The 12675-nt window shown below is 57.8% G+C and overlaps 1 protein-coding gene across 10 annotated transcripts in view; it reads left to right on the forward strand.

Annotated features, from left to right (window-relative positions):
- CEMIP (cell migration inducing hyaluronidase 1) overlaps positions 1-5637 on the forward strand; it is a 144295-nt gene extending 138658 nt beyond the window's left edge. For all 10 annotated transcript variants that reach the window (XM_046653314.1, XM_046653321.1, XM_046653322.1 and 7 more), the window contains 2 exons: positions 782-882; positions 2632-5637. In XM_046653314.1, coding sequence (XP_046509270.1) covers positions 782-882; positions 2632-2759 — 229 coding nt within the window. In that variant the 3' untranslated portion in view covers positions 2760-5637. The remainder of the gene's footprint in view (positions 1-781; positions 883-2631) is intronic.
- Positions 5638-12675: the final 7038 nt, after the last annotated feature.

Raw genomic sequence — 12675 nt, forward strand, 5'->3', positions numbered from 1 at the left:
CCTGTTCTATTCCTGGGGGAGGTGACCACTTCCTGCCGTCTGGCCCGGCATGCTGAGTCCGCCACCACGAGGGCTGTTGTCCCAGCGCTTTGGCCTGAACACAGCTGAGGCCGGTTGGAGACTCCTGGCGCCCAAGCTGGGCTTTGTGAGCTGGACCTTCAGGCTGGGCACCCCTGTTGCTCCAGGCTCCCCCCTGACCCAAGCAGGTCCTCTCACATACTTAGTAACTATTTGCCTCCATCTCCCCATTTGCCAGTCGGGGCAGTAATGCTGTCTGGCCTGACCAGAGAGGTGGCATGAACACGAGCGGTTAGCCCCCGCCGGGGACGTGGTAACTGCTGGCTTCCTCCATCACTAGGTTTCCATCCAAACAGGGTTGAGAACATGCCAAGTAAGAAGCGCACATGGAAGTCCTCCTGTGTGCCTGGCCCTGGCACAGGTGCTAGCCACCGCCCGCCCCTCCTCCAGCTGGTGGTGTGCCCTGCACACCTACTCTGTCCTCCTTGGGGACGGGGCGTGTAAAGCCAGCGAGCGGAGTGCAGGCTCGGAGCAGGCCGCAGGTGCCAGCTGCGGCCGGACGTGTGGGAGGGTGTTCAGGATGTTGGTCACCACACGGAAAGAGCCGGTCAGCTCAGCTTGCAGGAGACGCTGCCCTTCCCGAGCCCCTGGCCGGCCTCTGGACTGCTCACTCAGGTCCCACCACACACACTGCAGCATCCCTCCCAAGCCCTTGCTCCAACAGGCTGTCCTTCTCATCCTCTAACGGCTCCCTTCTCCTCAGCTCCATAGTTCTCATGGCGTCCAAGGGAAGATACATCTCGAGGGGCCCGTGGACCAGAGTGCTGGAGAAGCTCGGGGCAGACGAGGGCCTCAGGCTGAGAGGTAAGGGCAGGGCCTGGGCTTACATGGACTGAGTCCAGATGCCTGGCGTGCGGGCTGCTGAGACCAGAAGCCTGTCTCACCAAACCTGGGCACAGCCTAGAATCCTCAGCACAATGAGGGGTCAGCTGGGATCCACGGGCAAGAGGCTGCCTAGTTAGCATCCCGCACAGGGGCAGCTTCAGTCCAGCTTGCGCCCAGACACGGGAAGGACAGCGCTAGAGCTGTCACCCGTCTGCTCCGCAAGGGCCCTTCTTTCCACAGACATCCGGCAGAAGAGGGGCTAGGTCTGACCCTCCCATCCCAGTTCCTGCTACGCAGGCCAGCCAGAGGCCCGGCCCCGTCCTCAGCAGGCCAGCGGATGCCAACATGTGCACAGCTCTTTACAGTTTTCAGAGGCCTGGCCCCGTCCTCAGCAGGCCAGCGGATGCCAACATGTGCACAGCTCTTTACAGTTTTCAGAGGCCCGGCCCTTCCTCAGCAGGCCAGCTGATGCCACCATGCACACAGCCCTTTACAGTTTTCAGAGCTCTTATTTGATCCTCAGAGGGAGGTAGGGAAGGAGAAGATGGTAGCCCGGAGAATGCATGTGGCTTGTTCAAGGTCATGCGGCTCTTCTGTGAAAAGCCGAGCACAGACCCCACAGGGAAGAAGCTGGCTAGGGCAGAAATGTCGGCGTGACACCATTCCCTTTGTAGCAGACTGTGTTCAGAGAGGGTCCTGAGAGGCTGGGTGGGAGGCGAAGCAGCCCCACAGACAACAGTGAGCACGTCCTTTGCGGTTGCCATGCAACGTCCAGCCTTGCACCTTGCTGAACATTTGATAGTCACCTCACTTACTCATTAATAACCTGTGCAACAGGTACTACCATGTCCATTTATGATGAGGAAACTGAGAATTAGGCAGTTGAGAAACTCGCTTAAGATGAGCATTTGGGTCCTACTTTTCCTAATCCAAAGCCGGGGGCGTAGCTGCCGTGCAATCTTGACTGCAAGCCCATCGGAACAAGAGCCGGTCACACGGGACGTGCGTCCCCTGCAGCTCCCAGAGGAAAAGCGAGAGCAGTGGGGCCCTTTGACAGAGCCCAAGGGAGCACCATGCCCAGCCTGGCCTGAAATCATTTTGGAGTCTCTGTCTTTTAAATGAGGACCTGGTTGCCAAGAGCTGATGTACACGGGTGACCCAAGCCAAATGGTGCTTTCCCAGTGGTGACAGATGAGTGCTGCCAGGCTAGGCCGTCCCCAAGTGTCAACCTAGGTCCCCACGACCCTCGGGCGGTCGGACTCCGAGTGCCAGCCAGGAGTATGCGTGGGCTCCGGGCTGCACCTTTTACTCTGCCCTTGGACAACTCCTTGTAAAGCCACAGAACGTTAGAGCTAGAGAAGAAATCTTGTAGCCAAAGGCCACTGTTGGCCGATGGGGACAGTGAGCTTAAGAGGGGGCAGGATTCGCCAGTGATGGGCCAGCTCATGAGTGGCTGGGTTCCTGGGAGGTCTCCCGTGTAAAGCAGAGCCACTGTCCTCTGCAGGTGACCGTGGGGGCTCAGGGGAGACCCTGAGGGCCCCCTAAAAACAAACGCCAGGTATGGTCAGTAGCTGGGCACAGAGATCCTCACAGGGGGACAGTCCAGTGTGACTGGGGGGAGGTAGCTGGGAGGGGCTGCAGAACAGCAATGGGGAGCCTCGGAAGGTGGCGGGGTATAGATCGTCTCTCTTGGGGTTTCTGCTCATGTGACTCCTTGCTGCTTTTCAGAGAAAATGGCATTCATCGGCTTCAAAGGCAGCTTCCGGCCCACCTGGGTGACTCTGGACACTGAGGACCACAAGGCCAAAATCTTCCAAGTTGTGCCCATCCCCGTGGTGAGAAAGAAGAAGCTGTAAGCGGCTGCCTCCTTGGTGCCCCCATGGGGGACCGTGACGGTGGACTCTGGCAGCAGACTAGGGAGGGCAACGGCTGGTTCCCCCTGCCCCATCCAGCAGCTGCTGGAAGGGCCACGTGTCAGCCCTGATGGGCCCTGCCGGAGACCCTACTGCTGCCACCTGCCCTACTCAAGCGTCTACCTGCAGCCCCGGGACAGTGTTGGCCAATGCCGGAACCTCTTTCCTGCAGCCTCTTGGGTGCTGCTCTCCAATCTGTGCCTCTTCAGTGGGTGTGTGGGGACCACGAGGAGACCTGGGCTGGCAGCAAGGTCCACTTTGGCAGGAGTCCTGCCCTGGTTGGGAGGCAGCCCAGGGGCCAGGTCATTCACAGACCCCCTGCTCTCCAACACGCACCTTATGGCGGTAGATGTAGGACAAAGAGCCCCAGCCGCAAGGAGTCTTTGTTCCTGTCTGTAAGCAAGAGCCCACTGCCACAGGACCAGGGGCTGCTGTGCAGGCAGAGCTGCCAGGCTGGAACCGTCTGCCCCTGGGGACGGTGAGCCCTGCCCTGGTGGGGTCAGCCTCTCAGGAGATGTCATGTAGGTAGAGCCGTCGGCCCCTGGGGACAGCAAGCCCTGCCCTGGCAGGGTCAGCCTCTCAAGGGACATCAGGTCCCAGGTGGGAGTTGGACCAGCCAACTTTTAAAGGCCTCTCAGTTCTGAGATTCCTGGAGGCTGTGGCTTTTCCCATCAAACCTGGAACCCAGCAGTGGGTGAGGACATCCTTCTCAGCCAACATCCGTGATGCTGGCACCCCGGGGGGGCCTACAGGATGGAGGGTGAGAAGTAATGCCTAGGGTGAGGAGCTGGCAATCTGAGAGGACAGCAGGCAGGTGTACGTGCCGTCTGATGCTGAGCAGAGAGCATGAAGAGAGGCCAGATGGGGACCAATGACAGTTGAGGAGGGGAAGGTTTTCCCGTGCATGGGTGGGCCAGGAGGGCGACGGGGCTGGCAGGAAAAGTGGGCAGAGACGGCGCAGCCACTGGAGCGGTTCGGGGTTGAGCCCTTCCTCCCAGCTGCTGAGGCCGAGTGGCTGCAAGGTCACCCTCTGCCCTTGATTTGCTGACTCTCAGAAGGGAGCAGCAGAGACGGTACATCAGGAGACCCACTCCCAGACCACTGGGGAATCTGGTCCCCAGCCAACCCCAGCTGACTCCAGGGGAGGGCGGAGCCAAGTTGAGGGAAGCGAGCTACTACTTTGGGGCCTCATTTGGCTGTTCCTCAGGGACCAGGGAGCACTCTGGGGGACCCGAGAACATGCTCATACTTTGGTGAGCCTAGGGTTTCAGAGCTGAAAAGGACCTTAGGAACTATCTAGTGCAAAGCCTTCCTTTCACAGAGGGGGCACATGAGACCCTGAGATGGGGAAGAACCACACGGCCACGGCAGGGCCAGGATGGGAGCCCCACTCCCAGCACTTGCTGCCACACCACACTGCCTCAACCGCCCGCCCAGGGCGTCCGGGTGCTCCTGAGGGAGCTTCCCGAAACGGGAGCAAGTCTCCTGGCAGGGAAAAGTGATCAGAATAGAAAGAGAATTGGCCGATGACTGTTTCCCGCCCGGGCCTCTGCACACAGGGCTCTCTCCCCTGGGCCGTGGCCGCCCTGCAGCCTCTGCCTTGTCCACACTACCTGCCACCCCGTGGCGCACAGCGGCTGCAATCACTGGTGCTATCCGTCTGAGGTCTGCAGGTGCGGCCCCGGGCAGCATCAGCATGCTGGAGCATTTCCAGTGAGCCAACCAGGCCACTCTTGGGCTGCCCCAGGCCCTCGCAGCTCCTGCCAACGACCCTGCTCTCCCTGCCCCCCGGGACAGAGCAGAGGGGCTCCCAGGAGGAGGAGACTCGCCCTGCAGTTGATCCCGCCTCGTGAGGTGCCAGAGTCGCCCTGGGTCTCGTGAGGAACAACATGTCCCCTTTCCTGTCCCCACCACAGACTCCTCCCTTCTGGGGGCTTCCTTCGCTCCCTCTGTCCAGCTGCACCCATGAGACGTGGCCAGCGAGTCCGCTCCAGGCTGGACCAACTGCAGAGAGGAATCCCCACCAAACAGGCCTGTCAGCTGCTTGGAGGTGAGGGGCTCTGCCTCTTGAGATACGGCTGCTTCGAGGCCCTGAGCCCAGGAAGGACTCTTCCAGGCAGATCAGGGAGGAGGCGATGGGGAGGAGAGTTAAAATGACCTCATGTTCTTGTCTAAGTTCTGTTGAGTTTTCCAAACTCTTCCAACGCGAGGGTCTCACACTGTGAACCACTGAGGATGTGATCACTTCAAGTGGCTGGGAATGTCGACTGTCTTTGGTTCCTTCATTTCAAAAAGTATCTATTTGAAAATCCTCAGAGTTGTGCGTATGTCTGACAGTGCAGGATCTGTGCATAAAACTTTCTTTTCTATGCGATTCGCCAAGAGCCCGTGTCCAGGCACGCTCTTGGTAGCACACATTTTTTTCCTTGCTTAGAAAATTGTTCTCGTCATTCTTTCTGTCTGTGAGCACTAAAATGAGTTAGGCCTTCAAGGAAGACAGCACTCCCCTGAAATGCCTGTCTTTTTCCTGTTGCCGAAATAGCTGGTCCTTTTTCGGGAATTAGATGTATGGTGTGTTGTATGTAAACATTTCATGTAGGTGTCACCATGGACAAAGATGTATTTTCTATTTATTTATTATATATGCACTTGGAGAAGTCATCGTCAGAGAAATGGAGCATTGTCTCAATGTCATGTCTGGGGATGTCCTTTGGGTCACGTGAAGGCATCTGCCCTGAGGCTGCTGCCTGTGGCGGGGATAACTGGCTCTGATCTGGAAAATCTTGCCGTATCATAGTAAACATACAAAGAATGTCCTCATCCTGTCTGCTTGTTTTGTTTTCCATTGATGTGGGCCTCACTTTAAGCCAGATATCGAAGGAAAATAAGATGATGAAATGGCCAAATGGGTCTGCCTCTCCCACATGCATGGCCTTGTTCCCAAGAATTATCCAGATATCAAAGTTCTGCCTTGCCCTGCCTGAAGGGGGTGCCCATCAGAGTGGGTGGAGAAGGTCCCATGAGAGGGAAGATGTCATTCAGGTGACTGGCCATGCCCAGGACAAGCCATGTCCTCTATGCTCCGAAACCACCCAGGACCTGTCAGGGCTGCACCTCCCCCGAGGGAAGCCAGGAGGGGCCAACAGGGTCTGGATCAGAAGCAGATACAAAACATTCTCGGCATCACAGAAAGCTCTCTTGCTAATTTCCAGGGAGCTCCTGGGGCCCATACACTGGACTTTTAACATCCACGCCCCTAGTGTGTGTGTGTGTGTGTGTGTGTGCACGTGCGTGCACACGCGTGTGTATTTAGTCCACTTAAAGGAGTTGGCACCAAACCAGTGGTATCAGACTGTCAATCAACAAACACATCTGGCAGACCAGCATGGGCAGCCTCTGTCAGCATGTGGTGGAGGATACATGGCCCCCGCCCCCAAGGCACTGCACGTGGAGGGGATCGCACTTGCACACTCATTCAACAGATATCTGTGAGCAGCGGCTCTGAGCCAGGCATTGCCCAAATAGGAAGACAAAAGACCCCCAGGGAGACCCCCAGCCAGGCCCAGCAAGTGGGGAGCCCCAGGGAGGACACGCAGCCAGGCCCAGCGAGTGGGGGCCCCCAGGGAGGACATGCAGCCAGGCCCAGTGAGTGGGGACCCCAGGGAGGACACGCAGCCAGGCCCAATGAGTGGGGACCCCCAGGGAGGACACGCAGCCAGGCCCAGCGAGTGGGGGCCCCCAGGGAGGACATGCAGCCAGGCCCAGTGAGTGGGAGCCCCCAGGGAGGACACGCAGCCAGGCCCAATGAGTGGGGACCCCCAGGGAGGACACGCAGACAGGCCCAGCGAGTGGGGGTCCCCAGGGAGGACACGCAGCCAGGCCCAATGAGTGGGGACCCCAGGGAGGACACGCAGCTGGGCCCAGCGAGTGGGGACCCCCAGGGAGGACACGCAGCCAGGCCCAGCAAGTGGGGTGGCAGAGGTCTGGAGCTGGGAGAACTGTCACCTGGAGCAGCCGGCCAGTGAGTGGAGGCCGGACTTCAGCCAGCCTGGGAGCCAGGGATGGACGGGGGCCAGGCCTTTCCACGAGGTGCAGCCTGGGCAGAGGGAAAGCGCCTAGCGGCGTGGGCTTGGGGATGGCGGCACAAACCAGGGGGCAGGGCTGAGAGGGACGGGGCCAGTCTCAGGGACCCCTGGATCTGAGGGGTGGGGGGTCCCTGGTGACTTAGCAGCAGCTTCCCTGGCAGAGGAGGGCACAGCCCACGGGCTGGTTCAGTTGGTGGAAAGGGCATCTCGGGCAGGGTGGGGACAAGCTCAAATGAAGAGTCGACTGGGCAACAGGAGATGCGCCAGCTGGACGCAGAGCAAACGGAGAAGCAGATAAACCGAGTGGAGGGAGAGGCAGAACTGGGTCCGAGGCCCCAGATGCTCACAGGGCGGCCACCGCACAGTCTGTTAGTTACAAGGTGAGCACACTTGGCCCCTGTGCGCACGGACACAGATGAGGAACCAGCTCCACGTGACCACCGGGAGGGGTCAAGATCAGAGAAGAGTTGGGTTTGTAGAGCGAAGGAGGTGGAAGAGCACTTCCGACGGGACTGGACAGGACGGGGCTGCACAGCCTGGAGGCAGAGCAGGAGAGGCTGCAGGTGGGGGTGTCTTCCCCATAGACCGAGGGAGGAGACAGGCATCCGCTCAGAGGCGGCCTGGGGGGGCCTTGAGAGGTCCGTGAAGTCGGGGTGAAGACCATCTGCTTAAATGCATGAAGTCAGACACAGGAGTTTGGGGAATTTTGTCCCCAAACCCACGGGACAGCCCAGGCAGGACACACATGTAGTCCCCGAGCTGCTCTCTGCCTGCGTCTCCGGCCGCCTCACCCACCACTGCCTCCCCGTCCCCAGCTGGGCCCAGGCACATATACACCTCTGCACTTCTCACCCGCCAAGTGCTTCGTGTCCACAGCCGCGCCCGTGCCTGTCCCCTCCAGCGCCACCCCTGCCCTCGGTCCTCTCCGCCTGGCTTGTCCCTGCTCACTCTCTCAGGCGTAGTTCCACACACAGCCATCACGGACCCGCTCTGGCCCGCGGCACCTCCTCCTTCCTGCCCAGGCCCGGGGCCCAGAGCTGTGACAGCGCTCGTCATGCCCGGGCTGTCACTCACCCCTTCCATCAGGGGCTCCTGCGGGGCAGAGACATGCTCGGCGGACGTGTCCCCAGTGTGTGAACAAAGGCAAAGGCCGGCCCAGCCTCTGCTCCGTCACTGAAGCCAGGACCAGCCACCTTCGGCCGCCACCCTGAGCTCCCTCACCCCAGGGCTGGGGAGGGGGGCCTTGTCCTCAGTGGCAGGGGAGGAGGACGTGGAGGGGAGGAGGACTCCCCCCTTCAGGGAGGAGCAGCCCACGGGCACTGGCAGGGGAGTGGGCAGGGGTGGAGGAGGGCAGAGGAGCTCTTGTTCCAGGCCGGGGAGCCCCTTGTCCCGTCACAGCCCCCTGCCTCCCTCGCAGGACACAGCCCCGAGCACCGAGCGCCATGAGTCATGTCGTGCCCGTGCTTCACCGGCTCTGAAGCTGCCGCTCTGTGCGGCCCGTGGACAGCAGCGCTGGGTCCTCCCAGACCCGCCGACTTGACTCTGCCTCCAAGTGGCAGGCATCTGCTGCACAACGACGTCTGAGCAGTGTGGCTCTGAGGGTCCGGTGAGAGGCACCAAGAGCTCGGGCTGAGACTCAGGAGGCGTGGAAATGCGCCCGCCACAGCAGGGGCCTCCGCCTGCGCTCTGAGGGCCCTGCTCCCCAGCTGCGGCCACAGGGCACGCCTGCAGAAAAGCTGAAGCCAAGGCATACTCCAGGGTGACACGTGTGCCTAGAAAGACTGTCCCCTGAGTGCCCTGCCTGAAAAAATTCCCCCAAGGTGTTCTTCAAATCAGACAGAAGCAGCAAAATCAAGAACTCAAGAACGGGGAAGAGGGCACAGAAGCCCCGGTCAGTTAAACACACAAAAACATGGAAAAAGGCTTCTAACATAAACCTGGAATGGGTGCAGAGCCAAGGGCCACTGGAGAGAGCTGACGGGTTCCTCACAAATGGCATCGGGCTGCACAACCCAGCTGGCCCGTGAGGCCAGAGAGGAGCAGCAGGGCCTCGAGCAGAAGCCCCGCTTCTCCTGCGGGAGGACATCTCAGGTCAACCCAGACCTTGAGAGTTTTACAATTATAGGTTTCAGAATGAAAACGACGTGATCAGTGGTACTTAAAACAACTTCTCCCTGCCAGACCCCGCAGGAGACAGACGCAGAGTGTCCCGTCTGCTCACGTGAAACCAAAAGGGCTGCGAGGAGAAACAGGAGAACGACTGGCAGCGAGCGGGTCAGAGGGGTCTAGCATTCCCGCCACAGGTGCGCACACATGACCTGAGCTTCCTGGCTGGTGTTGCAGACCCTCAGCTCTGTTAAGAAAACAAAACCAGACAACTTGCTGACCATGCGCTCATCACAGCAATGTTGCTCGTCTGGTGTCCTCAGTGCTCAGGGACCACCTTTCTCTGAAGGGTCCAACCAGCTGCTTAAGCTCCTGAGGCTGGAAGCAGCTCAGTAACTCCACCACTGCCCATGCGCACACAGGCTCACACGCCCACCCACATGCACACAGATTCACGTGCGCACACACATGCACACACAGAGCACTCACATGCATGCACACAAGCACACACTCACATGCGCATGCACACACACACATGCACACACGCGTGCACACGCCCGCCCATAAGTCCCCGAGCCTACGTTCTCCCACACACCGCTTGCTTCCACTTCCTGGCCTCCTTGCCTCACCCGATGGAGCTTTTCCCTTTCTCCACCCCACAATGACCTCAGGGTGAAACCGGCCTCTTCCTCCCTGATTTCCCCCAGCTACGGGAACACAGAAGTGACCTGCGGCAGAACCTTGCTAAGGTTGGTCATCATCACGGAGACCTCCCCGCCTCTCCTCCCCCACCACACCTTGGGTAAGCTCCCCATCAGGCCGCTTCTGGAACATCAGAATCTCCCCGCCTCATGGCACACAGCACTGTTGCCCTCCCCACACCCATAAACAACTCCATCCCAGGCATCGCCCAGGCGTTCCCTAACAAAGAGCCATTCCCTCCGGCCCGGCCTCCCGCAGTACAGAGGGTCTGCAGAGCCCGGCAGCGACAGCCTCCTCAATGTGATCGAGTTGTAAGCAAGGCTATCTTCTCCAAGGGCCTCAATGGTCAGTATATGGACGGGGACTCGTTGAGGACAACAGGAGACAATCACCCCACATCCCGAGGAGGAGCTGCCAGACTCGTCGCTGAAGGACTTGGAAAGAGATGGCCCCACTGGGCTCCATCGCCCACCTCTGGACAAGCACTGGGCTCCATCGCCCACCTCTGGACGAGGGAAGAGATAGCTAGAGGCCCACCGAGGGGCAGCTCCAATCCCCCTCTGCACCCCAGCCCTGTAGGAGCCAGTGGGATGGGGAGGGACGGGAGTCGTGGAGAGGGAGCACGGTGGAACAATAGCAAGTTCAGGCCCACTCCCCATGGGCTCAGAGAGCAGGCCAGCCATGCAGAGCAGCCGGCAGAGGATAACCAGCTTGGGACAGGAGGGCAGCCTGATCTGTTGCATCTGATGCCTGCAATGCAAACAGTCCCACCGAGGCCAGTTCCAAGCGGCAGAGGTTTAGCGGCAGAGCCCACGACTCCTGTCCGTTCAGCCCTCGGTTCCGCACTGTTGTTGTAAGCAGCATCAGTTCTCAAGCGGGACCAGTCGATCCAGCTCTCGCGCCCCAGGCTGAGTCCACAGAGGGTCTAGGGCAGCCCTAAGGAAGATACAGTCCTCTGCCAGCTGGCACCCGCTGAGAGCAGCCCCTTCAACAACTGGTCTCACAGAGCGAGGGAGCAACGGGACCACAACCCAGGAGGCGCTGTGGTCTCTGCTAGAAGCAGCAGCTGCCAAAGTGGGGCTTTGCTAGTCAGTCTTTTAAACACATCTTTCCTCCCCACTCTGGAGAGAGAACGCCGTATCTGGTCGAGTAATGATGCAGCTGGGGGCGTGCTCTCCTCAGTAGGCCCCACCAGTGAGGTCGTCACGGACAGCTGCCACAGTGCCACGACATCATTACAGTTTAAGGTCCTAAAAATACTGCAGACAGACTGAGGAAATGAGTTTAAAAGGCGTATCCCAGATAAGAAAGTTAGTGTTTTGAAAACGTGCTGGGCATTGCCTGTGTGCCCCTGGATTACTCGCTGACACTGTCCCCCTGCTTGCTGTCCGGGGCCGGCAGGAGCCCTCAGTTCTCCGGTCCTTTGCTCCTGTTGGTCTGGCCAATCGGAGGCCCCTGCAGGGGACGGAAGGGAGTGGAAGTGCCAGACTGGGGAATTAGCGTCACACTCCCCTCCTTGCATGGTCTCGAATTGGCTTCTGCCTTCCCCCTCCGAGGAGGACAGGGCTGCGGTCAGGGCCTCTCCGTACCCCACCTGCTGGGACTGCCCTGTCCTGGCGTCCCGGGGCCGAGGGGTGGGAACGGCTCCCACTGCTGCGAGCCCAGGGTTCTGCACTGCTCCGGTCGGGTCCCTAAACTTCATTGACAGAATCTGCAAATGGCCCCTTCCTTAAAGGACCCTTACTATGCCATCCGCTCCTGCTTGGACGCTACCGATGCGCAACCTATGAGAAGCTCTTCCAAAGCAGTAAAGGAAGGAAAACACCGAAACAAAGACAAGAAGGGGTTAATTCACATGAGAAAAAATAGAAATGGGAAATAAATATATTTAAAAATTCAGCCTCATTGGTAATTATGAGATGTGAACTGAAACAGTGAGATCTATTCTTCACTCATCAAACTGAAGATATTAAAAGGAACCCTAAAAGACAAGAGGAAATGGACACTCTTAGACAATGACAGAAGAATAATTTGATACAACTTTTCTACAAAACAATTACGTAAAAGTCATTTGAAACTGCGTGCAGACTTTGGCTCGAAAATTCTATCCAAGAATTTATGCTAAAGAAAGAGCTCCAGGGGTGCTCAAGGATTTGTGACAAGGATTCTCACTGCAGCACTTTGTGCGATAATGAAAGCTTTGAGAGAACCTACAGAGTTATCAATCAGAGATTGGTTAAATCGAGATATATTCCTTTTCCCAAAATAAAGATTAAAAATGATTCTTGAAATGCTGATAATTACTAAAGCTGGGAGTTAGGAATGGGGATTCATTATACCATTCATTCTATTTTTTCCGTGTACATTTAACATATTTCCATGATAAAAAGTTTTCGAAAATTTGAAATAACTGTTTTGGGAAGTATTTGGCATTTGAATCAAGAGCCTGAAAAATAGTCATTTTCTCAGACCTATTAATTGCTCACCTGGGAATTTAGTCCAAGGAAACCTGGCTCAGGTGTGGAGATGTACATCACGACATATTCAAAATCATTCGACAAGTTCAAGGAAACTAAATGTTCAACCACCCAGGAATGACTAAATAAACTATGGCTGCATTTGATGAACTATTACACCTCATCAAAATAATATTTACAAAGAGTTTGTAATAACAAACTCATGTGCAGAGTCAGTTGCAGAATCCCCCGCAGGTTGTGGACATCACAGAATATCACAGGCTGAAAGACCTTACAGTTCAACTGGCTGAGTGTTTCCCACATTAGAGATGCTCTCACATGCATTCGCTTACACACTCACACACACGCACTCTCTCTCTCTCTCTGATACACACACCCCCATCCAGCTCTGCTGCCCTTGGTGTCCACTCACCCACCCCAGGCCTTCACCTCTTCCTCCTGAGCCTCTTCCCTCCCTCCTGGTCCTGCATCTCCCTCCTCCCTCCCTCC

Source organism: Equus quagga, chromosome 2, assembly GCF_021613505.1.
Source record: "Equus quagga isolate Etosha38 chromosome 2, UCLA_HA_Equagga_1.0, whole genome shotgun sequence".
NCBI classification, from domain to species: domain Eukaryota; kingdom Metazoa; phylum Chordata; class Mammalia; order Perissodactyla; family Equidae; genus Equus; species Equus quagga.